General features: G+C 45.7%; 1 protein-coding gene across 1 annotated transcript in view; it reads right to left on the reverse strand.

The window, feature by feature from the left end:
* ETS1 (ETS proto-oncogene 1, transcription factor) overlaps positions 1 to 27930 on the reverse strand; it is a 63675-nt gene that overhangs the window by 26258 nt on the left and 9487 nt on the right. Inside the window, exons 2-3 of the mRNA XM_066639332.1 lie at positions 2334 to 2453; positions 1725 to 1925 (exon numbers count right to left, since the gene is read on the reverse strand). Coding sequence (XP_066495429.1) covers positions 1725 to 1925; positions 2334 to 2453 — 321 coding nt within the window. The remainder of the gene's footprint in view (positions 1 to 1724; positions 1926 to 2333; positions 2454 to 27930) is intronic.

A 27930-nucleotide genomic window follows, 5' to 3' on the forward strand; every position in this document is an offset into this window, starting at 1 on the left:
CAGGGCAAATGCCCTAGGTGCTGAGTCCGCGCGAATCCAGGACTGCATGGAAAGGCTTACGGATTCTCTGATGAAATTGGAAACAATATTTCCGTTTTCCAGAAATACTGTTTTTAAGACTGTGGGGAAGTCTCAGAACACTTCCCCAGTTGGTCCAGGAGTTGTACAAGGCTTTGTTTCATTGGTAAGCATGGGGGCGTGGTGTGTGGCATGGTACCCCAGAGCACCTTGAGGGCAGTTCCATTATTGTTGGGAACCACTGTAGTAAACCATCGTAAGGATACTATTTTGGATGATGGTTTTAAGTCAACATGTTGTATTTGATACCAGGCAAGAAATCTCATTAGGAGGCTTTCCAAAGATTGTCAACATGTCCACAGTGTATGTCAGAGTTGCCATGGGAGATGCCATTGAAAAGTCTTTCCCCACATGGCAAGCGATTGACCTTCACAGGATGTGAATGAACTGTATGGCTGAATCCAAGGCATTTCGCTTTCAGTCCTCACCCACCGGGTAGAACACAGCAGCTGCTTTGCATGGAAAAGGTCCCAGGTTCAAATCCTGACATCTCTGGGTCGGGCTAGAAAAAAAACCCCTCTCTGAATTCCTGGAATGCTGCGGCCAAGCAGTGCAAACAATATTGAAGTGGATTAATTAATGATCTGACTCAGTAAAAGGCAGGCTTTGTTTGCTTGTGTTTACTTTCAGAAAGCCACAGGTAGGAGCCAAAATAATCTACATTTGCCAGTGGGTTTCTTGGAAGGAACAAAAACTAGTCCCTCCTGTTCCAGTCATCCAAAACAGCACAATTAAGCACTTGTCTCCATGTAATCCAGGAATAGCTGATGTCCTCCTATTCAGGACCTCCTCCAGACTAGCCCTTCCAAAACAGTCCCGTACTGGTCTCACAGTGGGTTTAATGCATGCTGGTTGTGCATGCTAGAAGACAATGGAGCAGCCAGTCATAATGTCACTTCCAGGTTCTTCTGGAGAACAGTCCTGTGTTGTTTTTTTTACAGTTTTTTTTTGTTCCGTAAAGTTCTGCCCTGAGACCCCATGAAGAATCTGGTTAGCCAGCAGGGCTTTCTTCTCCCTTCCCCTTTGAGCCAAGAACTGAACATTGCCAAACAAAACCGATATGGCATAGCCAACAGAGTGTATTGGATGTGGAAAATCCAGATGCTCTCATAGTGTAAGACTGTTCTCTAGCATTGTAAGAACATAAGAACAGTCCCACTGGATCAGGCCATAGGCCCATCTAGTCCAGCTTCCTGTATCTCATAGCAGCCCACCAAATGCCCCAGGGAGCACACCAGATAACAAGAGACCTGCATCCTGGTGCCCTCCCTTGCATCTGGCATTCTGACATAGCCCATTTCTAAAATCAGGAAGTTGCACATGTACATCATGGCTTGTAACCCATAATGGATTTTTCCTCCAGAAACTTCTCCAATCCCCTTTTAAAGGCATCCAGGCCAGATGCCATCACCACATCCTGCAGCAAGAAGTTCCACAGACCAACCACACGCTGAGTAAAGAAATATTTTCTTTTGTCTGTTCTAACTCTCCCAACACTCAATTTTAGTGGATGTCCCCTGGTTCTGGTGTTATGTGAGAGTGTAAAGAGCATCTCTCTATCCACTCTGTCCATCCCCTTGTCTATCCATTGTCCCAAAACATACCCAGTTGGAACGCTCTTTCAACACCCTATCATCACTAATTACCTTTCTGCAGGATCTCCAGATGTTCCCAAAGAATGTCTCCTACAAAGTCTGGCGCCAATTCAAGGAAGCAATCCTTGCCCAGGGCACACAGGGCAGCTCCGTTCATACAGAACTTCTGGAAGTCCACACCCTTCAGACTGAACTCGTTCACCGCCCACATCACCCAGTCTCGTACATGGGTCTCTGTCCATTGTTGAGGATCTGCACCAAGAAACCAGAGAAGAGAGCAATTGAACACAGTTATTTGTGTCTTCTATCTTGGGTAACTGTTAGCATCTCAGTGGGTGAAGATGGATTAAAGACCATGAAGGCCATATGTTAAACCAGATTAAATTTTTCCAACTTGTAAATCATACTACCTTTCTGCTAACATTCATAAAAGGAAGTCTCTTCATATTCAACCACTCATATTGAGACACCTTTCCCTCTCATTCTGGCACCCCACATTGTGTCTTGCCCCATGTACTGCAGTAACACAAAGAGTCATTTAGAGGTATTTTTTTTAATGATTTGATAAGTTAATAGACAATAGGTCTACTGGCAGCTAGAACACTTACAGTCAAACTAACAATACATAGCTGTTTTATGCAATTCAAACCTTCAGCATACCTTTGGGGATTCCCAGCCGTTGCTGCTCTTTTGTGAAACCACTGAAGGTGGCTTTTAATGCCTGGGACACCATTTCTTTACTGCTTGGAGTTAACAAGGGCACATCTGCACATTCCATATCTGAAAAAAGAGAAGCAAAGACAAACATGTAAGTAGAGAAACACTGGGGGAAAAAGTCACCAAACTACAAATCCAAGGGTGATGGCAGGGTTGGTAATCTGGTCCAGATTCCACATTTTAGATGTCCATCACACATCATCTTCTTGAAGGCCATGCAACTGCCTTTTGAAACTTGAATGCTTGTCAATGGGCAATGTAAAATGTGCACGCGTTTCAATGAATCAAAACACATCAATGAGTAGCACAAGTCCATGTGTCTGGTAGAGGCGGCCACCATAGCAAGAGGCTGAATGAGAGGACAATAAATTATCAGTCCTGGCTGTGGTCGGCTCTCCTTCAGCCATTTGGGGAGTTGCTGGGCTCAGATCTCACATGGCAGATTACAAATTTCAGAAGCAGGCTGAATGAGAGTGATATACTGCAACTCTGGGTATATCTCAGAGCCTTGGAACAAAATGGAGTCGGAGCGCATAGGGTAATTGGACGTCGTGGGCTAATATCTGAAGTTTAATTACTATCAAGTCATTGCTCATTCAATAATTATTCATTCAGTAATTATGTGGATATGGGGGGGCAGTGTAGTTCCTGAAGGCTGGCTTCTGACAAGTGCCATTGCTTCTCTTCTAGAACGCAGCAGGAAAACCTTCCTACATGAAATAGGGTCATATTTCCTGGTGCATTCTAGAGGAGGAAAAATATCCACTGAGATCTGCTGAAAGCAGCTTGAAGCAAAAAGCCTGGGCAGTCACCAATGCAGGTCATGGTCTCTCATTCCTTCTGCAAACCTGACAACCAAGCATTTTTTCAGGCTATAAAATTTTGAGGACTTAACAAAAAGTGATATACAGTCAGTTCTCTTTATATCCAAATTCACTATCTGCGAGGGGCAGAATTGCTACCTTCTCTGGTTATCTGCATCTCCTTATCTGCAATGCAGAGACCTGCCAGAGACCGCAGGGACCTTCAGAACGGTATCTACCAGTGCAGATACCTTTAAAATGGCCAGCAGAAGCTTCAACAGGTCATTTTATAGGGGTCTGCACTGGTTGCAGGTGTCATTCCGAAGGTCCCTGAAGACTCTGGAAGGTCTGTACTGCATTCAGAGATATTCTGGCATTTCCTGCTACACTCTGCTGACTTCCTGAGGGTCTCCGCTGGATTCTTCTGATGGCAGGGAAGGTGTCCTTCCCCCCATGGAACCCCTCGCACCTAACCCCATTGATCCCATAGGACCAATGGTTCGTTATCTGCGAATTCGCTATTCGTAAGGGTTCCTAGAAACCTAATTCTAGTGGATAATGAGAACCAACTGTACTTCTTATCAATTCTTTGAACAGTCAGCATTGACACTCTTGTGGCATGTTCTTATGGCAGACATGCAAAAATGACCAGAATTTGCTTAACGTTTTTGTTTTTGTTTTCCTAGCAAAACGCTACAGGTCTGGACTGCCTTTTCTTTTTTATTAGCATAATTCAAGAAGAACTTGGTAGAATATTTTCTTTAAAAAAAATAAAAGCGTGGGAAAAGATAATCATGCTTTTGGAGAATAAGTAGCAGATTCCAAAGCCTGTTTAAAGAATGCTGTTTGGATATGGAGAAGGTTTTATTAGCTCGGCTTTGAAGAAATAAACACACGCCCCAGCTATCTCTGCTATCCATCTTCCGCTTTCAGATAGCAGCAAGAGAAAGTGGCCAGTACACCTTTCCCCTTCCCTTTAAGCAGCTTGTTGCCTTTTAATGATGGGCTTAGTGTGTTCCAAGGTTACATGAGACCACCCAGAAACTGCTCAATTACCTTTGCAATCTGGTTCGAGGGCAGCCACAGTTGCTCCCTGGCTATGGGACAGTGACTCAGATGCGGCCCGGAACAAACTAAACAAAGATCCTGCCCTAATGGCCACTAACTTTCTTTAAAACAGAAGAGGGAGAGGGAGAGAGGGAGAGAAACACACATGTGCAAAGCAGACCTTAAAACAATGTATGCGAAGTGTGCTGCCTGATTTCTCAAATGTGCCTGTGAGGTCAATGGGATTTCTCCCTAGATAGGGTGCATAGGGACTGCAGCCTGCAACCAATCCTACAAATACTTTCCAGGGAGTCATTGGGACTTACTTCTTGCTTGAATGGGTCCAATGAATGGGATAAGAAGATTGGGTACTGCAACTTAACCAAAGCTAGAAAGATATAGATCTCCTTGGCAATCTGGGTGGGGGAATCCCATGTAAGAGCAGTAGAACAGTATAATATTCTTTAAAAACTCAACTGCAATCCCATCAGTACAACGCCAAGTCACCAATCAGCAAACTCTACCTCCGGCAGGGTAGGTTACCACTGCCAAAAGTTCTCCTCCATCCTTTTGAATCCTGCCTCCTTCAGTGCAATTTCCTCCGATCCATTTCAGCTCAAACATTTTTAAACATTTCGTCTTTGTTTTGCAATGAGCAGTGGTTTCAGAGCAGCAAGATCACACTTGCAAAGCCCGTTCACAGTTCAAACGGAGGCTTCCATAAGAATTTCGCCTCTCTCCACATTAGAACAAACAGCCTCAGTAGATCAGCAAGAGTGGGAATTTACGAAGGGGAAACAGGAGGTCGTGCAGCCCAGTCCTATGTTCAATGGAGCTTGCTCTTGAGTAGACACAAGTAGCCTTAGCATGTATACCGTCTCCTACTTACACAGAAGTAAACCATGTAGATTTCAGTGAAACTTACTTTAAGGATTGCAATCTAGACAAGGGGTGGGATGGAGTATAGAAAAAAGGTGTTGCCTTAAACAGGTGGTGAAGTATCTGGGTTGAAGGAATGTCTATTATTTTACTAGAAAGCCTGCATTCATAGATCACATCCGGGACTTAGACTCGTCCAAATCCAGTTATATATTAATAAGCTATGAGTTTTGCAAGGCCAGATTTATATCGGTATGAGCTGATAGCGAAGCCCACTTGGCATGCTACAAAAATCCAGTGTTGTTCCACCTATGACCCTCCGCAGACTTGGAACTGCCCAAAGGTAGATAATAGGTAACTGCCTTGAGATAAGATAAATCCATGACAAGTTGAGGCAGAAGAAATTTAGGTATTGGCTTGCCTTAAGGAGCCAAGATCAACGCTAGTTGGACAACACTCCCCTTGGCTGGCTGCAAGGAGGGCTGTTTTACACATTACACGGCAATTGCAAAAGGTCACTGTGTGTGTACTCGATAGGCAATTGCAGCCAATCCAAATTCCTGCCATGTGTCCCTGTACAATACATCAATGTGCTCGCAAACATACTCTAGTTATATCAGCATGCAATCTTTTAGCTGTGCCCTTAAATCATCCTGGATCAGTGGTTCTCCAACATTTTAGCATCAGGACCCAGTTTTTAGATTGACAGACAATCTGTCAGGACCCACCAGAAGTGATGTCATTAACCTAGAAGTGATGTCATAGCCGGAAGTGACATCATCAATTTAGGCTTCAAGCCTAAATTGTGATCAGCCAAAAGTCCCATTGCACAGCAAACTTGTGCTGATATTTTGGGTAGCCGATATTCAAACATTCCAGCTTGGAAGTCAAAGCAGAAGGCAGACTTGGATCCTTCTCCACCCACACAGCCCTCCCCCTTTTCAGCATCCCATCTTCCCACCTATTCAGGGCAAAACACCACACATCTTTCCCACATGGAGCTTTCCCTGCTCATCAGCTCTGCACCCTGTATTTTTAGCTTGGTGTTGTCAATGGCGGCTGAGCTAGGTGCTACGTGACCCACCTGAAATTCGTTCACAACCCACAGTTTGAGAAACACTGTCCAAGTTGAACCCCTTCAGATGCGCAGCATAGCTCTGAAACACCCTTTTGCCAGACACATTTTTTGGCCATGATCATGGTTAAGGCTCATCAAGGTCTCCGCTTCTCTCTCCCCATCCCAATATCCTTATGAACAAGAAATGCCAAAATTTAACTGGGAGTGTGAAACTCAAACGCATGCTGCAATATCCCAGCCGCCCGGGGAGAGATCTTCTCTTTTGGGACTTTGCATATATAAAAACAATTCAAGCAAATAAGGAACGTTACGATCACACGGAGTTTGTCCTTAAAACGAAATTGGCTCTGCTGGGATCCAAACCACTACAAAACTTTTGTTTAAAGCAAATCAAATTATATTAAGAGCCAAAAACAAAAGAAAGATCAGCGGGGGGAGATAGCAAGGATTCCTCCCTCTCTCCATGCTTCCCACAGGAACTCTTAGCCAGGCGTTCGCTTTCAAAACGTTCACTGTCAAAATGTCCTGTCCTGTCCTAACTCACTTTCCTGCTGCCCTACACAGTAGCCCGGCAAGAATGGATGTCCGGTTGGTCACAGCAGGGGCAGGCTGACCTGGCCACTCCTTCTACTGTCCTTTGTTGTCTTAGGACTGATGAATGGACCTTGAGGTCAGAGACTGAGCTCACTGTTATCTTCAGCTGAAGCAAAATCACTTTCTTCCCCCCTCACTCCACCACTCCCATATAACCTATTCGGTCTAGCTGGGAAAAGATGCTTAATGTCTCATTGTAATGAGGTCTAAGAGCAGCATCCATTAGTTTCACAGACCCAGAACTCTTAGGAAGAACAGTTATTTTGCAATCGTTGCTTCAGAGCCCACAACCCAACCATTATACCTGTAACAATCCATAAAGTGAAGTGAATATTTTTTTTATCCTTCTATTGTGGTTGAGAGGGAGAAACTTGCCAAAGACCACTTAGTAAGCTTGTTTTATTTATTTTTTTTACCACCCTTCCTCCAAGGAGCTCAGGGTGATATGCAAGAGTTCCTTCCCTGCTTTTGTCTTCACAAAACCCTGTGAGGTAGGTGAGGCTGAGAGAAAGAGTGACTGGCCCAAGGTCACCCAGGAAGCTTCATGGCTGAGTGGAGATATGAACCTGGATTTTCTGGGTCTAAGTCCAACTCTCCAACCACAACACCATCCTGGCTATTTGACCAGAGGACGTCCTGATCTCATAGCCACTATGCCAGACCAACTCTAAGTCAGGTCAAGTTTATTAGGTTGATCAGTACATAAGCCATACACCTAACACCTGACCAATTCTGAATGGTGGGGGCGGGGGGGACGGGACTGGACCTGAAGCTAACTGTGCCAGATGATGACTGATGCGATACAGGCAAAAGACCTTTAAATGTGACTACAAATGGTGAGTCAAAGAAATGGGATAACATAAATAAATCAGGATATTTGAATTCCTCCTGCAACACTTTCAAAGTTCAGTTTTTTAGAAAAGGAAAGGGATTCAGATAGAAGGGGCCTCGATACAAGCTCTTCTGGCTGGACAAGCTGGCTGGTTGCCTTGCTGCTTCCCCCGCATGGGGGGCTTGTGATAATCACAGCCTCCAACCCAAGGAAAATTGGTTCCCCCCCCCCCCCAACAAGCCTGTGAGGGAGTTGAGGTTTCCAGGTGTAATGTTGGAAGAGGGGGAGGGGGAGAGGATGTTTGAGCAAAGAAACCCCGCTGAGCCCCCCAATTTACTTAGGCAGGATTAGCTGAAATTTGTCTGCACTTTTGAACTGTTTTCACCAAGGCTGGCCTCGCACTCCCACGCAGGGAGCAGGAGCCAAGATGGACCTGTTCCAATTAGGGCTCCCAGCATTTGCACATTCAGGCTGGGGGGGAAACAGAAGGAGGAGGAAGATTCATAGGTTCCTTTGAAACCAAGCTGGGGGGCTGCAACAATTCACTTGTGCTGCAAAGCAGTTGATTGCTGCCTGGGGCCCTGAGTTGCCACCTTTGTGTGCAGACCCCAGTTGAGCACCTTTGCATGTGACATCCTGGAGAGTCAGGATGGTGTTGTGGCTCTGGTGTTCGACTTCAACCTGGAAGATCCAGGTTCAAAACCCTGTTCATTCACCTGTTGGGTGACCTGGTCCAGTCACTCTCTCTCTCTCTCAGCCTACCTCGCAGGGTTGTCGTGAAGACAAAAGGAGGGGAGGAACCACGTAGTACACCGTCCTGAGCTCCTTGGAGGAAGGGCGGTATAAAAATATGAAAAATAAATAAATAGAGCAGGTGAAGCTTCTCCTGACATCAAGGTGATGATAAAAATGATGATGATGATGATGACAATACTACTTAGCAAACATTCCTGCCCAGTTTGAGAGTATCCAAAGTGCTTGATCTACCTTGAGGGCCCTTAGAAAGGTGGGGTATAAATATCTTAAATAAATAAACTGCATTGCCTTCTTTATTTTTTTTATCCCACCCTTCTTCCAAGGAGCTCAGGCCAGTGAACTTTTCAGTGTCCAAGCAAGCAGGTGGGGAGTGGAAGTTTACAGCCAACTTGGAGGAAGGCAAACCAAGATGTCAGGGTGCATTTAGTCATTTCGGCCTTTTCTCTACAGTCATGAAGAATATTGTGATGAATATTTAAAAGCTACTTGTCAACACCCCCCCCCCAAAAAAAAAGAGTTCACAAGTGGTTTACAGACAAAATCAAATATTTCAATTGCTCCCTACCCCCAAAAGATCTCAACATCTTTAAAAAAAAATGCAGACCATCACCAGCAAAACAGCCACTAAAAAAGACACTGTGCTGGGGTCAAGAGGATGGTTATTTTCCCCCTGCTAAATACAAGAGAATTTTAACATTAAAACAGAAGTTTTGAAAAGGGGGAAAAAAGAGACCTTCTAATAAGATTACTCCAGAGGCACTTTCTCTCAGCATCTGCTTTGCCAGTCCCTTATCTAAATCAAGCCACAGGCATAAGGGAGCGATAAGCCCCAGTGCTTAGCTAAACCTGATTGGCATCAAGTGAATGGTTGATTAGCTCAACAGAAAAGGCCTCACCAGTGTGTGAACAGATCAGTCTTTCCTAGCATGTCCTCTCTTGGGAAGGCCAACGAACAAAGGTCCCCATGAACTACAAAAAGACGTTTAGTAAACAAGACAGAAGAACGAGTCCTCATGAAACCAATGAGATCGCAAACCTGTGTCTGGACAGGGGCACTTCTGATTGCAGGTGAAGGCTCAACAGTGGTGTCACCAGGGGGTGAGGGCAGCACCGGGTGACATGCACAGGGGGGTGACACCACTACTCACCAACATGTTTTTTTTTTTTAAATCTAGGTGTTTCCAAAGAAATATATATATATATATTTCACACGATGCAAATTTCATGTAGAATGCAATGAAACAAACTGTGTTGAAATATCTCTATTCCAGGGGTGCCCAAACCCCGGCCCTGGGGCCACTTGCGGCCCTGGAGGACTGTCAGTGTGGCCCTCAGGGTGTCCCCAGTCTCCAATGAGCCCCTGGCCCTCTGAAGATTTGTTGGAGCCTGCACTGGTCCGACACAACTGCTCTCAGCGTGAGGGCAACTGTTTGACATCTCACATGAGCTGTGGGATGAGGGCTCCCTCACTGCTTGCTGTTTCATGTCTGTGATGCAGTAACAGCAGCAAAGGAAAGGCCAGTTATTGCAAGACCTTCATTCATTCGTATAAGGGCTGCTGGCGCGCCTCCCTTGCGCGCTAGCAGTGATTGCCAGGCTTTCCCCGCCTGACAGCCAGCAGCAGGGCTTTGCTGCCAGCTGATTGGCTGGCTAGCCAAAGGGGGCGGGACAGATGAGCCTTTCCAGCGCGCATGCGCTGGGGTTTGCTCAGTCCATTTATGTAAACTTATGTAAATTTATTCAAATTTTAAATGTAAATTAATTCTTTTTCCCCCCGGCCCCCAACTCAGTGTCAGGGAGATGATGTGGCCCTCCTGCCAAAAACTTTGGACACCCCTGCTCTATTGTATCAAAAGTTATAGCCAAAAAACCAGAGGGGTGGGGCAATGGTGCATCACCACACCCACCAGGGTGGTGTACTTGGTTCCTCCCTTCCTTTTGTCCTCACAACAACCCTGTGAGGTAGGTGAGGCTGAGAGAGACAGAGAGAGAGAGTGGTTACCCAGGAAGTTTCATGGTCGAGCAGGGATTTGAACCTGGATCTCCCAGGTCTGAGTCCAGCTCCCACCCTGGCTCACCATTCATGAGAACTAGGCTCAAAACTGAATTCCACCTACAGTATGTTCTGTGGGGCTCTGACGCCATTTAAGGCAGGATGTTGCTGAGATCGTGGATGCATCCACAGCCGCCTTCCCCACATTGACTTTCAGGTCATTGTGAACATTCAAATCAACCTTTCACAACTCTTACCTTTATGGGCAGTGGCAGTTAGAATGGCTGATTACCTGTAATCCTGGGTAGGATTACATGGAAGGAGCTGGGCCCTCAAATACCCTGAATCGAAGTCATAAAGGGCTTTAAAAGTCAAAACTGGCACTTTGAATTGAGACCGGAAATTGTTTGAATTGAGACCGGAGACTGAACAGGCAGCGAGTACAGTCGCCAAAACAAGAACTCAACTGAGCTGAACCAGAGGTCATCATGCAGTCGCATCACGCACCATTACTACTTCCTTCTGGGTGCCAGGGCATCATGACCACGGGAAATCTGGGAAGTTCTGGCATAAGATTTTGTGAGCATTACTTTTGGGATGGCCAGCAAAAAGCCTTTTTGAGCTGGACACTGGGGTCGTTGTGCATCCCAGATGTTGATGCCTAGGTGGAAGTGAAATCCAATGTCCAATGTCATCCCCAGGGAATGCAGGCAGACAAAAATCTTGGAAATAAAAACACATTAAAAAAAAACCCTAGAGTAAACTGTCCTTTCATAGCACTCCACACTTATTACCATGTCGGCTGCCTCACCATACCCAATGGAAGAACCATCCCTGATGTTCCAGAATAAGATCTGTCCCACCAAAAAAGAAATAAAAATCAATCTGCCAATCTAAGGTTTCAGAAAGGAATCAAAGTGTGAACTTTCTCAAAAGTCTGGAGAGGTTTTCTAGGAATCCCTGGTAGTTAGGCATGGAAGAAAGCTCCTGCAGGAAAACCTCAGGCCTTCTCTCTCTTTTAAGTAGCCTGCCTGCCCTGAGATAATCTATTCTAATCCTTTCTAACCACTTTGCTAAATAGCTTTAAACCTTCCCCGAGGGATAAACTGAAGAGGACAAGGGGAAAGGGGTCAGCCAAGCCTGTAATAGACTCCAAGACCAGGAATAAAAGAGAGGAGGCTGGGGGAGAGAAAGGGCAAGATAATGAGAGGGATGGAGTCATTGGAGACCCAAGACATCCTCATTCAGGTGTCAGCCACAGCAAAACCCTTCAGCCACAGCAAAACCCCAGAAACTATTTCGCTACTGTGATTCCTACAAATATGGTTGGTTTGTGTCAAAAGAACAGCAGAAAAACTCACAGAAATGGTGTATTCTAATTAAGAACATAAGAACAGCCCGACTGGATCAGGCCATAGGCCCATCTAGTCCAGCTTCCTGTATCTCACAGCGGCCCACCAAATGCCCCAGGGAGCACACCAGATCACAAGAGACCTGCAAGGCCCCCTGGGAATTGTAGTTAAGAACACAAGAACAGCCCGACTGGATCAGGCCATAGGCCCATCTAGTCCAGCTTCCTGTATCTCACAGCAGCCCACCAAATGCCCCAGGGAGCACACCAGATAACAAGAGACCTGCAAGGCCCCCTGGGAATTGTAGTTAAGAACATAAGAACAGCCCCACTGGATCAGGCCAGAGGCCCATCTAGTCCAGCTTCCTGTATCTCACAGCGGCCCACCAAATGCCCCAGGGAGCACAACAGATAACAAGAGACCTGCAAGGCCCCCTGGGAATTGTAGTTAAGAACACAAGAACAGCCCCACTGGATCAGGCCATAGGCCCATCTAGTCCAGCTTCCTGTATCTCACAGCAGCCCACCAAATGCTTCAGGGAGCACACCAGATAACAAGAGACCTCATCCTGGTGCCCTCCCTTGCATCTGGCCTTCTGACATAGCCCATTTCTAAAATCAGGAGGTTGCGCATACACATCATGGCTTGTAACCCGTAATGGATTTTTCCTCCAGAAACTTGTCCAATCCCCTTTTAAAGGCGTCCAGGCCAGACGCCATCACCACATCCTGTGGCAAGGAGTTCCACAGACCTTGCCACAGGTGTTTGCCACTAATTGCTTAGATAGAGAGGAAGGTCACAAGTAGATGAGAAACCAGAGTTCTCAGACATGCACGGCTGAAGGCAGTATTCTCACAAGGAGAAGCATGGACCTGCCCACTTTTCTCACTCCCCCCAGCACTCCAGTTCAATCATTTATTCATTTTATTGAACGCATTTCTGGAACCACTGTTCTGTTTCAAAGTGTGCACGTAGAACACAAACAAAAAACATAGTTCAGAATAACAAATATAGCAGAACAGAAGGAAATAGCATTGATGCAGCAGGCTGAAAAAAAAGTGCAAAAAGTAATTCGTTCCTATTTAGAGCAAACCCACCGTTTGCCATTGGACCTGAACGTGCAAAATATGGTTTGTGCCTTCTAAACCAGGATTGTAAATCATGGATTGAAACTAGTTTGCAATCCTGGTTTGGAGGGCAAGCAAAAATTCAAGCTGTGTGTAATTTATTGCATTGCAGTGAAGTGTGTATTGGAAGAAGAAAGGAGGAGGAGGAAGGAAGGAGAGGCGAGGAGCGAGTGCGAGAGTACGAGGCTCATATATCACCAAACCATGCTTTGATATGTTGTCTGAACCAAACCAGGGGCATAAAGTTCTTTAAATACTAGAGATGTATTTTGTGAATGCTTCATCATCATCATCATCATCATCATCATCATCATCACCACCACCACCACCATGACCACTGCTACCACTACCATAGGCTTCATTTAAGTGGTGAAATATGTGTTGCCTGCAAAATCTCATGCCTCAATGATTCTAGTTAAATCTAAGGGTTCAATTTTTTTTTTTGCTTAGTGTGGTTTAATTTTTCTAATAGCAGGGGTTGCCTTGTCTTACATCTACTAAAGCAACGCTTCTCAAACTGTGGGTCACAACCAAATTCCGAGATGGGTCACATTGGGCCCACCAGCCTGCCCCTGCATTTGTTTGGCTCCAAATTGGAGCCAAATGGATGCAACCGGAGATTACTTCCAGTTGTGACCCACCTCTGGCAGCCACCCTGATATCGTGTCAGCCCAGGGTGGCCTCCAGAGGCCTCCGTGGGCCTCAGAAATGGCTCCCGCAGTGACTTCTGAATCACTTCTGGTTTCATAAACGCAATTGGAAGTGACTCAGAAAGAAGTCACTGCTGTAGCCATTTCTGAGGCCTCTGGAGGCTATCCCAGGGTGGCATGGTGTCAGGCTGGCTGCTCAAGGGGGGTTGCAATGCCACCCCCCAAGAATGAGGTGGGTCATGGCCCTAGCAAGTTTGAGAACCACTGTACTAAGGGATAGAAGGCGACATCTGTGCCAGACCTCCATCTCATTTCCTAGCCAGTTCCTTATTTCCAGCTGTTCCCAGCCCTTGTGCCAGTCAAAATAAGAGGGCACCCACTGCAAACCACTCTCTGTCTGCATTGCAGCTTCGCTTCCCAGTCCCAGCGGCTGTGTCTTGGAAAGCGAATGGATTTACAAAACCACAATCCTGACAGGCAGCCACCCACAGAAGTGGAGGAAAGCTGCCAGGTGGTTTCAGATGACACAGTGCGACGTCACAAGCCTTGAGGGCATGAGAAATTTGAATTAACTGGAGGAAGAGTCACTACAGACAGACAGCTCCCTGTAAATGGATTCAGCCATCATGAAGTGCAATTGTCAGGGCTGCCATAAATTCTGCACACTACCAAATCATTTCTTGGCATTATCATGGAGGACACTTCTCAGGGCTTCTCACACTGCTCCAGTTACATGTGAACCCAGAATGCACAAGTGCAGGGTGAGAAACATGACTCCTTAGAGGTTCTTTTTCACCTGAATATCACCCTCCAACCTTTGAGCAAGATGCCTTGGTTTCGCTCACTTGGTTCCTGGATCCAAACATTACTGGAAGAGTTGGGTGCATGGAGGGAGCCACATAAGAAATAATGCCAGAGCTGGTCTATCTATGAGGCCTCAGGCACCACCCACTTGGCTCCATGCCTGCTCCTCATCTTCCTACATTGGAAGAGAGGAACAGAATGGGGAATGATAGGTGGAGGAGAGGAGAATTTTGGGCTAGAGCTGGTATATCATCAGGTAAGGGGGAGAAGCAATTATTATACCTGCTCAGATCCCAGCACCCCAGGAGATCTTGGGCTAATAGGCCTGAGCAGCACCCATGCCACTGCTGCCAACATCGAAACTGATCCCAAAAGTGATGTTCTGAAAATCTGCAACAAGACCCACAGGGTGTGTTGACGGAAAAGCCACAAAAGCCTAAAAACGCCCCGCCCAGCCCAGCCGGATTGCATCTCTTTCTACAAACAGGCACGCACAACTATCCATTAATTTGTCCATCCTCAGATGGAAATTTCCAGTACCAGGCTGACAAAAAGCCAAGAACTCTGTCTCTTCTAGCCCCCTTAGTCAAATGACTGGCTTCAGGCAAAGTGAGCTCTTGCATAATGCCAGACACATGGAAGCCGCGTGGCAAGCAACAGACTCTCAACCACAGATGACACCGATCCCAGGCATTCTCTATCACACTCCCTCCCTTTGGTCTGCTTCAATGTACAAGTGGAAGATCCCCTTCTAGAAAAAGAATCCACCACCACCATTTGTCGGTTGGCAGGCCCTCTAGGTTCTAGATAAGAAATAAGACCAAAATGCAAGTGAGTGACAGCTGTCAGGATGATCGCTTCCAAGGGGCTGCAGCATCTATATGCAAGGGCATTTCCTTACAGACTCCTATTATGTTGTTGTATTACTAAGAGTGGCATAGAAGAGTCCTCTAGACAGTGAACTCTTTAGATCAGTGTTTCTAAAACTGAGGGTCGGGAGCCAATAGGTGGGTCAATTTCAGATGGGTCCCCATTCATTTCTATGTCCATTTTATTTTTAATATATTAAACTTTATTCTACCATGGCATGTAACTGTTACAGATCCGCACTTTTAATTAGCTACGAGGCATATGCTTTTAACAATAATAGTCAATGGGGCTTACGCTTGGGTACACTTGCAGCCTTTGGGATTTGGGGGGAACTTTATAAAAAAAAGGTTTTTTGTTATTTTAAATACTTTTTAAAAACGTATGCTTATTGTAAACTTTTTAATTAATTGATTGATTTGATTTTGCTGTATGGGGGGGTATTAAAAATTTTCCTGCTTGATGATGTCACTTCTGGTCATGACATCACTTCCAGGTTAATGACACCACTTCTGATGGGTCCCAACAGATTGTTATTCTAAAAAGTTTGAGTTGGCAGTGGGGATGGGAGAAATGGTTTTCCCCATACTGTTGGACCTGGCGCTGGGGATGTTTGTTGCTAATCCCAGTTTTACAGTCATTGGCATGGAAGATGGTTATGGACAGCTAGGCAGATTTGCTTCTTTGGAGTTGTCAGATCTCTCCCCCCACCGGAGGCAAGATATCACTATCTACTTGGCTAATCTACAGAGTGAAGCCAAGACTGTACCTGACCGCTTGCAAATCTGCAGGGGGCTGAAATAACCCCTATTTTCTGGAACGACACAAAGATCCAAGGAAAAGACAAAGGGCAACTGCACATAAGGAAGACGCAACGATGAACTGGCCAGGAGTCTCTGCCAGGGGTGCTGTTTCAGACATCAATGGGGTGGGGGGAAAGCAGTATGATTCTTCATAAATGTTAAGGGCCTTGGATATATTGATGCTAAATTGCAAAAATGAAATAAAGGAGTGTTATGATTACTTTGTATCCCTCACAATAACCAAAGACAAGTATCTCTTGTCTTATTTTTTTTCTTTTTTTAGATTAATGGACACATGTCTTTGGCATGCATGCATGCAAAGGTCATTTCATTCCCCCCCCCCCCAATTCTCAAAGTGGGTCTCCTGTGTGGAGACACACTAGGTGGGAAAACAAGGTAAAGGAAAGGCCAAGATACAGTTCTTGTACAAGTGTCCATTCCGAGATTGTTTTAAAAAGTGCACTTTTAGAAAAAGGAAAAAGAAAAAAAAAACATCTCTCCACAAAAAAAATTCTGAACAAATGGAGAAAAAGATCCACACAAAACATATGCAGGGTTGCCAACTTTAAAGCGATGCCTGGAAATTTGTTTTCCCCCTCCAAAATGATATAATAACATTAAGTCAGGGAGGCCCTGTTAAAATCTTCAGGATTGCTTAATTAGTCTCCTGAAAATTGATGCTGATTTCTGGAGACTCCGGGCTAGCAATTTTCAGCCTTTTTCATCTCATGGCATATTGAGCACACTGACACAGTACTAAAATTGTCAAGGCACGCTAACCTGCCAGTGGTGGGGGGGTTACATCCCCCAATGGCCCTACTAATATATGACCCTCTCCCAAACTCCTGAGGCACACCTGTGGACCATTCATGGCACACCAACGAGCCGCGGCACAGTGGTGAAAAATGGCTCTTCTAAGCCAATCCTGCCCTGCAGTGCCCAACGCATCGGACACTGCTACTGGTCTGAGACGCTAGGGGTCAACTTGGTCAAGTGGTTACCTAATGGGCATGGCTCTTGGCCAGTATCTGAACTAGCCAACACTTGAAACCTTCCCTGTCCTGGGATGTGGTCACTGCCTAGGTGGTTCTACTCACCATTTCCATGGAGCAGGGTTTAAGTAGATATGCTGTGGTCCCTCTGCTCATCTTGTCCTGCCTTGTCCAAGGTCAAACTGAGCTAGGTCAATATTATCTCCAGTTACTGGCAGAGATTGTCCAGGCTTTCAAGCAGGGGTCCTTCCTAGCCCTATTCTAGTCCTGAACTTAGGAACATGTGCTCACCCTGTACTCCGGCATCTCCTTCCTGAGCTGGGTGCTTCCCTGCTTGAGAAGAGGGGCTGTCCTCCCTGAAGCCAAGAGAATGGGTGAGCATGGAGGCAGAGGAAGGAAAATCTCCTTTGCACTTCCCCTCTTGGTCTTTATTTTTCCCACAAGCTGATGCTCATTGCTAACAACAGTCATACTCCAAGTGTAGCTGGCCAGAGAAAGATGCTCTGGGTGAGCCTTCACATGTGGTCTTGAAACACAGGGTGGGCTATGATGGCCACTGCTCAGGGTGGGTTACATTTCGACGGACAGCAACATCTTTCTCTCCAAGAGCAGGGAGGAGTAAGAAAAAGACAACAAAGCGGAACTCTGGGTTGCTTGGCCCTGCCAATCTGGATCGCCAGCCCTTTGGACACTCCATCGCTGGGGTAAACCGTGCCAAGTTTCGGAAGCCGCCGAAGCTCTCACAGCAGCCTCTGTTGGCTCAGATCCCCCGCGGTTGAGAAATAAGAGTCTCGTACAGGCTCTGACGAAGGCAAACACATCGGGGGAACTTCATGACCGCAAGGAACGATCTCTTTGAGAACAAACTTTTTTTTTTTTTTTTCCAAGACATGTCATGAGATTGTTTGGCTCCTTCCCACCCACCCCTCACTCTTCCCCACCTTCCTTCGAATTTGCTCAGCCTAGCCTCCCACTGGCTGCCTGGAGCAGATTCAACAGTAGGGAGGGCCATGCCCTCCAGATGAGTAAGTCAACTGACATGGGGAGTGGAGTTCTAGGAGGAAGGGGGCAGGAGGAGATGAAAGGGAGGGGAGAAGGGGAGAGCTGAATGACTCCGCATGCCTCCGGCATGCAGTCAGGAGAGGAGACGGCTTAGATTTGGCAACACGGTTGCCGTTACTGCTGCTTCTTAGTACGCGGAATTAGTCACTGGGTGAGCAAACACCGTTACACACGCTGGCAGGCAGCCGCACCTGTGCAGAAGCTGGCTGGCCTCCCCCCTTCCCCTCCTCGTTTTCTTCCAGAAGATAACATCTGGTTTTAAAACAGTTTGCAGCTGGCACACTCCAGGAATGAAATCCAAGGAAACAAAAAAATGAAAAGAGTGATGACTCGAGTTCAAATCCCGGCCCTGGAGCTCACCAACCAGGCAATCTTATATGCATTTATTGAGAACTCAGTTGCGTTGTGTTAAACTGGACTTACTCTGAAGTAGGCACATATAGGACTGCTGCCTGAGTGACTTTGGGACAGTCACGCTCCTTTGCTGTGTGAATTAAATGGGCAGAGGGAGAACAATGCAGAACAGAGGTGTCAAAACATAAGGCCCATAGGCCAAACCTGACCCCCCAGAAGCAATTTTTCCACCACCACCCATTATACTTGGGGTCTCCCAGCATGATAATTGGGCTCTCTCATATCTTGAAAATATGAACAAGATTTGCACATTTTCTCTTCTGCCATTTTCATCTTATGAATTTCTACGAGAGAACAGAGTGCTTATTTCTGACCATCATCTGCTTAATGATGTCACTTTCTACTTAATGATGTCACTTCCAGCCCTCAGCAGGCACCATGAATGCTAACTTCAGCCCTCTGTATAAAACCAGCTCGACATCTAGTTGGAAGTGTGGGACGATCCGTTTTACTGATAAGAAGTTCATAAGGTCTTTTTTTAGGAGGTAAGAAGGGTAGTTAAAATTAAGGTACCACATTCGAAAGGTTCAAAATACTTCTATGATCCTCTCAGTAACAACAGAGTTGTTGGGCAGGCCATGTTAGGCAGACTTCCATATTCAGGGTTCAAGCTCTGAGTCAGAGAGAACGGTGGGTTGCACAAGGTTACCCCAGCACAGCTGAGGTGAGATTTGAACCATGGGCTTCCCATTTCCCATTCGCTCTGCTCTGCCACCCTGCCTTGTATACACTGTGCTTCTTAAACTTTCAAAATTATGCAGCAAAACTAACATGAATTTTGCAGTGCATTCAAATGGCAAACGGAAGGCAGAAACACATCGAAAGGAGAGTTTAATAAGCACCCTTGGAGTAAGAGTCCTTACTCTTCAATACAGTGCTTCTTTCAAATCCTGAAATGACACAGCCAGGTTGCTGTTGCAATCTCTGGTTGGTAGGATTGCGGGTTGCCAAGTATGGTTGGTTGTACTGAAAACCTTCCAAGATTGTGCTGGAGTATCCAGGTATCTGCATCCATCTCCAGGTGATGACCGAACACTATCTTGGAAATTTTAAGAAGGCTTCTAGGCCCTTCTATGTTGGGGGGCGGGGGGAGATCTCCAGAACAGCTTCAGTCAGAGTTGGCAGGTGTATTTCACAGTTCTATGAACTGAGACATTGGCTGAAGAATAACACCTCAACCTCCAGTTACTTGCAAATGAATGTACAGTTTGCCCCCAATATCTGCGGATCTGACTCACCATGTATACAAAGGGAAAGCTATTTCCAGTTTACTTGTCAAACCAGAAATGGCCACAGTCACATATCCACAGATTCGCATATCTGTGGGAGATCCTGGAATGGATTCCTCATGGATAAAAAAGGTGAACTGTAACTGAAACACCCTGGAATTCCTTGTTCATAAGAACATGAGAGCTCCACCAAATCAGGCCAATGTCCACTTGCAATCTTCACTATAAACTATTTCTATAGCATTTTCTGAGTGTGCAAAGAGCTTCATACATAACTCCTAGATAAATTCCAATCCCCTTTTATAAAGCCACCCCAAGCCACCCCACCTTGCCACCCCACCTTGCATCATTACTACATCTTCCAGTTCATGCGGTCAGGGACTTTCGATCTCAGGGTGATATCCCCAAGAATAACAACCTCCGGATCAGAGAGGAGCAAGAGAACCTCCAACTGCTTTGGACCAATTTTGTTCTGTAAAATACAAGCCAATTTTTCTTCTTATCACAGTGTCAAAATTACATCCTCAGTGTAGTTTTGCTGCATAGTACAGTGTTTCTCAAACTGTGGGTCAGGACCCACTAGGTGGGTCATGAGCCAATTTCAGATAGGTCCCCATTCATTTCAATATTTTATTTTGACTATATTAGACTTATAAGAACATAAGAACAGCCCCACTGGATCAGGCCATAGGCCCATCTTGTCCAGCTTCCTATATCTCACAGCGGCCCACCAAATGCCCCAGAGAGCACATCAGATAACAAGAGACCTCATCCTGGTGCCCTCCCTTGCATCTGGCATTCTGACATAGAATGACTTGATGTTACCATGGGATGTGTGCATTTAGGGAAATGTTACAGACCTGTACTTTTAACAGGCTACTATGTATATGTTTTTAACAATGATAGTAAACGGGAGTTACTCTTGGGTAAGTGTGGATAGGATTGTAGCCTAGGACTGTTAAAAATTTTCCTTCTGGATGAGGTCACTTCCGGTTATGACATCACTTCCAGTGGGTCCCGACAGATTCTCATTCTAACAAGTGAGTCCCTACTGGTAACTACTAACTACTGGTATACACGATTGACAAGATCTGTTTTTATGGAAGATATTCTGAAAGTCTGTTTGGCCCGTCAAAAGAAACCAAAAGAGAAGGCAGTTATGGTGATGGATTTGTAAAGGAGCATAATTTGACATGCAAATTGGGAACAAGGCTCTGCATCAAAGACAGCATCCCTGGAGGCTCTGTTTGTGAATGAAACAGGAGATGATTTCAGCAAAAATACATCAAGAAGTCCTGGGACTTCACTCCAGTCCCACCCCAGACTCTGGCTGTGTTCTGATGATGAGTCAGTTGTTATAATTATTTTTATTTGGCCCAACTGCATCCCACCCTTCTTTCAAGGGGTGGGGATGGAGTACAATGTGCATGCTTTCCACATGCTTTGCATGCAGAATGTCCTTGTTTCGATCCCTGTCGTCTCCAAGAAGGGCTGGGAAAAACCACTGAACTATCACAGCCAATCTGGGTAGACAATGCTGCAAGGTGAGCCAGTAGCTAGTATTCAATTATGTCACATTCTTAATTTAGGGCAGTAAATTGAAGGGGCAATGAGTGTCAGTGAGTCCCTTACCCCCATTTTATCCTCTCAACAACCCTGCAAGGTAGATTAAGCTGAGACAGAGCCATTTATCTATGATCACTTGGTGAGCTTTGATGGCTGGATGAGACTTGAAGCTCCAGTCTACATGTTCCACCCACCTACATCCCTCTTCTGTACACATACACTTCTTGCACTGAAATCTGAAAGAGAAAATTAGCCACTGCCCTGAAACTCATCAGTGTTTGCTATAATCTGACTTGTTTGGAAATGAACTTCTTTAAAGTCTAAGGTTTGCTCTTACTGAGTTAATGGTCGGCAACAGTGTATAAAAAGTCATTCACTGTAACTTGTTTTAAAAACAGATTTAATCCCTGGTTTCTGTTCTTCATTATAATGCTTTGCTGTTATTGTTCAAAGCAAGAGACCACCAAGTTACAAAGAGGCTTTGATTGAGAGGACACAGGCTGTGCTTTGCCATCTTATTCTGCATCAACACATGTATGTGCTGCTCCAGTAAGGCCTTGGATCTGCATTGGGCTATGCCAAAAATTGTCAACCAAAAGGTGTAGCAAGGTTTGATGGGGAAAATGTCCTTGCTTTCCCTCCTCCAGTCATGCTGGCAGGATGAATGCATCCAAAAATCTGAGATTTCTGTGGCAGAGCCTGATGATGTCATGCAGCAAGGTCTTGGGGGTGTCATAAGAATCCCCAAAAGGGGAACACTCTGGTTTGGAGCAGCGGCTCTAAAATGAGATCAGCCTGTGCTACACATCTGCCTAAGAGAAAAGCTGGTGAAAAAGGATTCCAACTAGGGCTGGAATTAGGAACCTGCAGGGCTAATTTGGAAACACTTTTTGCAGGGCCCCAGGTTCACAGCCAAGGTGTGCAGAATCGTAGAGTTACAAATAACATTTATTACAGACTTTATATCTCTGTGGTAGAATGGAAAGCAAACCAAAAAGTGCGCTGGAAAAACGCATGCGAGCTAACAGACCTAATGGATCTAAGCTCATTTTAATATCAAATTGCCCCCACGTAAGCCTACAAGTAAGCGGACAAAATGTGCAGATTACTTTTGACTTCTGAAGAACTCAGAGGAAAATTGAGATGGTTGCTGTCCTCTAGAAAACCTGCTGTGTGGTACTAGGTGTCCATTGCAATGCGGTGTTGTGTGCAATTGACAAGGCTAGAGAAGATTACTCTAGTGTGGTGTCATTGGTCCAATTGGCTTATTAAAGCTAGCCCTGGCTCTAACTAGCAACCCTATCCTCAAGCTTGTAGCATCTTCCATTGGGTCCTTCACCAAATTAGACTTCCTGACATTCACTGGATGGCCTTGAGCAAGTGAGTCCCTTCCAACCTAACTTCTCATGACTGACAGTAGAGATAAAATAAGAACTGCAAAGCTCTCTGTACCAAGGACAGGGAAATTATAAATAAGAGACACACTCACACACCATTATACCAGAGATGCATATATACTGGTCACCTATATATCCCACCTTGCCTCTATAAAGCTCAGGGTGACAAAGAGAGAAGGTCATCCCAGGTTATCCCCCCCCCCAACAGATCTGTAGGGTAGGTTAGGCTAAGCAAGGGTTCTCCCATATCTGCTCCCTATTACATGCCAAATAGTTCAGTTAACTACTACACTGTACTGGGTCTCAAGACACAGCTGCCAACTTTGAATGGCCTACTTGTATTTCAGAAGCTCCGTAGGAAACCAATTACTGACCAAGGTCGTCTACATGGGTTGCAAAGGAAGAGCGGCACATCCAGACTCACTTCAAAGAGTTCCTGATTTGAGTTACAAAGAAAACAGAGTTGCAGGGCAGGGAACGGCTTTTTTTGGGGGGGGGGGGGCAAATTGTATGCCTTGAACCAATATGAGGAAGTTGTTTTATGAAAATATACCTGCCTCATGTTTTGCCTTTGTCATTTCCATTCTGAAAACTAAAAGAGTCATGGAGGACAATAAGATTCTATTGTGATCTTTATTCATTTGCGTTTACAGCACACTTACACGCCTCTCACAGCAATAAAAATATCAAAATATGACACCTTTCAATTTCATTTACTAAAATCAGCAACAAAAAAACAATGCTGAAAGCCCAAGAAAGTAACCTCAAGGTCTGTCAATTAAAAAGAAAGAAAGTAGGATGACAAATTAATTACTCTAGACATTACAGACCTGTTTTCAAGATTGAAGTGATGAAATGATGTATCCCCAACAACAATTATTGTACTCTGCTTTCCATGTCCTCTGTGCTCTGTAATGGTTGCCCCACTGATGAAATGAATGGGCAGGCACTATGGCTGCCTCCTCCTCCCCCGCCCCGAATATTCTGAGATCTCAAGAAATCAACACTGATTTCCAGGAATTTCCAAGAATGCATCACATTGGGATAAAGATCTTCAGGAATAGCTTGACTGCCCAGTCCTATGCATGTCTACACAGAAGTAAGCTCCATTAGAGTCAATAGGGCTTACTCCCAGGAAAGTGTGGATAGGATTGGGCTGTCAGTTAGACCTGACAACTCTACCAGACATGCTGTAATTTCTCAGGTTAATAACAGCCCATTCCTGAGCTGCCCAGCGCTCGGGGCTGCAGCGGCACCGAAAATGGCTGCAGCTACATCCTGCAGTACTCCAGGCAACTGCCTCCTCCTCCTTGGGAGAAGGGACTTTCGTAGAAAGCATAGAATTCAGAGCCTCTGTGTCAAGCAGAGGTTAGAAAGCCTAGAGCATAGAAAGCATACAATTCAGCCTCCGTGTTGGGCGGCCAGCCTGACACAGAGGCTCTGCATCCATTGGGGCAAAGCTCCACTAGTCCCGCCTCCCTCCTGTCATGCCTCCTCCCTGTCCTCCCCCTCCCCGGAACGCCTCCTCCCTGCCTCCCTCCACGCCCCCACCTACCTCTCCGCTGCTCAGCGGTCCACGTGACCGCCAAGCGTCGGAAAGCTGGTGCTCCACCAGCGCCGGGGCCCACCAACGTGCCTTACGGCATGTTTGCAACAGCGCCTGCTGGTGGTGAACTGGTGCACAACGACCAGGATTGGGCCCTGAGTCATTCCTCCCTGTTGCATTTCCATATACTCTGTGCTATAATCCTCTCCTATTGGAATACATCCTCTCTGTACAGGAACAAAGGCATTTACAAATCTCTTGTTATCTCAGGGGTAAAAATAACCTGATAAAAAATTAGATAGCTTGATTAGATCTGGCAGGCACATTCTTCTTGATGTTCCCTCCCTTCCAGCATACAGATAAGGAGCTGGTTTGACCACAAGCTTACCAAGAGAGGCCCAAGCTCAATGGCTGCTCAAAGGCATTCCCTTTTCACTCTCCTTGGAGTGTGAACCAGTCTCTCTCAATTCATGTTTCTTGCTTATTAGTGAGGCAGCGCCCCTCGCTCACTCCTTGATTGTGCACTGGGCACTGCCACTGGTACTGAGAATTCAGGGCTCTGGCGTGCCCTGTGATGGATGTAGGCCGGTGATGGATGTAGGCCGTGCCCTGTGATGGATGTAGGCCCCAAACGTATAGGTGTCATGACTCCCTTCTTCCATGGTGACTTTTTTTTTCAGGTGCCACATCTTGGATTGTGCAAGATCGTACAAGATCTCGTGCTTTCTCATGAGATCTCATGAAAATAGCACACGATCCGAGATGGTGGTGCCCAGGAAGAGGAAGCTGGGGGCATCCCACAATGCCCCTATGAGTACCCCACAGCTTCCTTTGGAGCCATGCCTCACAGTTTGAGAACCACCGGTGTAGGCCCTCAATCAGTGCTTAGCATGATCAATACTTCTCATCACCATGGAGGGACCGAAACTCAGACCTTTACTGCTGTGTTCCAAACCCTTCCCCAAACATCTTATGCAGGGATATGGAATGTAAAATAAAAATCGAGACATTTACAGGAGGATTTATCATAGTTTCTCATTCATGGGCCTCTTTTAACCATGGAAATGCCTCTCTCAACCTCTCCTAGGGTTGGCAGTTTGTTAACAGGTTCCACTCTTGGGACTTTGAAAGCAACCTGGCATGCAGAAATTAAACAAGGTGAAGCACCAAAGAGCATAAGAGCCTCCCCCGTAGACCAGACTGGAGGCCCACCTATAACTTCCTGTCTCCCACGGTAGCCAACTAGATACCTCCAGGAAGCATGCACTAAAAGTATAGAAAGCCCCTCTCCCACTATCATCCCCCAGGATTGGTATTCTGAGGTAGAGTGCCTTGGAACTTGGAGGTTTCAATTGGTAGCCATGGACTGGTAGCCATGGACAGAGCTGTCTTCCAAGAGTATGTCTAAAACCATGTAGGCTGATAGCCATCACCACATCTGACCTCTCACCATCATTTTATTGCCATCCCAAGAGGATCTTCACTTGCTTAATCTCTACACAGCAGGCTGTTAAAGGTGCAGGAACAGAGTTAAGTTTAAAACACAGATGCAAAGAACTCTATCTTATCCCCCCAAATAGTGAGATTTTCGTTTGCTTAGATCTTATCTGGACAAAAAGCCAGTTGTTTCTACAAATCTAGATGGTCCGTCTCTCTTTGTTTTTTGAATCACTTTAATACCTACTCAAGCTGTACATCTGAAAATAAAGAGATAATCGCAATACACCTTTCACGATCTGCCTTCCAAATGAAACCAGTGCTGTAAATGATGCTCTGAATTACCTATGGGAAATGGGAATGCCCTCTGATTTCATGCATGCTTCCTCCCTGGATGCACAGGATTGCATCTTGGATGTGCTAATTCAGCTTGCATGAAATCAAATAATGCTGCCAACTGATCAGGAAGAAACCAGCCTGGTCTACCCCTTTGCCTGGTCTACCCCGGTCTACCCGCCTCTGCAGTTTTGTTTAAGCTGCCACAGAATCAACAGGTGATGCTTTTCATGAGAAGGTGGAGGGAAGCATTGCCCCTGCAAATGTCTGAAGGTCAAGCTGATCTTAAAAGCACAAGAGCAGGAATCAGCAAAAAGACGGGGGGGGGGGGAAATCTGGCAACTCTAACTAGGAAATACAGAAAACATCCTCTTCCCAAGGACAGCAGATCAACTTTCTGTAGCATTCTCTATCCCAATTTAAAAAAAACCAAAAAAAAAAAAAATCCCAAAGCCTATTATCCATGGGCTTTGTTTGTCCTTAACTTTTTGTCTTTGTTAATGAATAAAGATGACATTCCCACCAGGTTATTCATCTGCAATTAAGCCCCACTGGAGCTGATACGTTCCTCCCCCAACCCCACAAAATTTCTAGTGCACCTGGGAAAAATGTGGGAAAAGACGGAGTCAATAAATATTTATTATTTGGGCCACAATATTTGGACTGCAAAAGTAAGCATGGCTGGATGCCAGCAGAGTGAGAAAATCTCTTGGCCTGCACAGCAGACCGGTTTTCCACTTGATATCGGTTTGGAAGAAAAGAAGATAAATTAAACAATGCAATTAGAAGTAGCCGGGAAGAAGCAGCATAGGAGCAAAGGCATGCGATCATCGCTCTGTTTGATTTAGGAAGTAAGGGTCAAACAACAAGTGACATCGGGCTGCAGTCCTACCCACGTTCACCTGGCAAAAAGCTCCATTGATTATAATGGGACTCAGGGGCAATCCTAACCAATTTTCCAGACCTGGCACTGCTACAGGGCAGCCCTGAGGTCAGGGAACAAATAATCCCTTTCTTTGAGAAGGCTTCATGACTGCCTCTCCATCACAGGATGCCCTGTTGACAAGGCTGCACCAGCATTGGAAAGTTGGATAGGATTGCCTCCCCTGTCATAGTAGCAATGGGGGACTAATTGAGACTGAAACTACAGTACAGGGGGAGGGGGGGGCTGATCCTCCCCCCCCCCCATTGCTGCAGTAGAGACAAAAATCACCATCCCTAAATCTGCTCTTTCCCCTGGTTAGAAAGCCAAATCCACTCCCTCCCCCCAAGCTGAGGAGGCATCATGAAGACCTAAGATGCACACCCTTTGAGGCCTATGTTGGCATTTTACAGGCAACGTGGTTCTGCCAGTGCCTGTAAGGGGCAGTTAAAAATCTTATCAACAATATCCTTAGTGAACACTATCCTTATTGAACACAGTGGGATTTACTCCTGAATAAACATGCATAGATGTTAATATTTAACATTCTACCAGCACATTGTGGGAGGTGTCAACTGTTGTTAAAATGAAAAGGAGGGAAAAAGCTGAATTACTATAGAGTGGAATAACCAGGAAAAGACTAAAGGTTTGTCATTTATGGACATTCAAGAACAGAGTCAAAATACAGGGTGCCAACTGACCAGAAGAAATGGCCTGGCTTGCTCTGGCCCCTTTAAAAGAGGTACTGTTTGCAATACTGTACGTGCATATGAACCAACTAATGTACACAGATTATAGTGTACTATCACTGCTGCAGATCAAAACTTCTAGGAACGTTCTACAGGAACCAACCTGAACAGCACTGAACACAGGCACTGAATAGCGCATGGCAACTATCACAGGAGGAATGGCTCGATTGCAATGCAGTGGCTAAGAGAGCCTCTTGATACAATGAAAAACCAAGAGCAGCAATGAACGGTTTCTTCTCCCTAAGCCTGGAAAGGCTTCTCAGGCTGCTGTGTCCAGGCATGTAATGGCTCAGAAGCAAGAGAGA

Source organism: Tiliqua scincoides, chromosome 11, assembly GCF_035046505.1.
Source record: "Tiliqua scincoides isolate rTilSci1 chromosome 11, rTilSci1.hap2, whole genome shotgun sequence".
NCBI lineage: Eukaryota > Metazoa > Chordata > Lepidosauria > Squamata > Scincidae > Tiliqua > Tiliqua scincoides.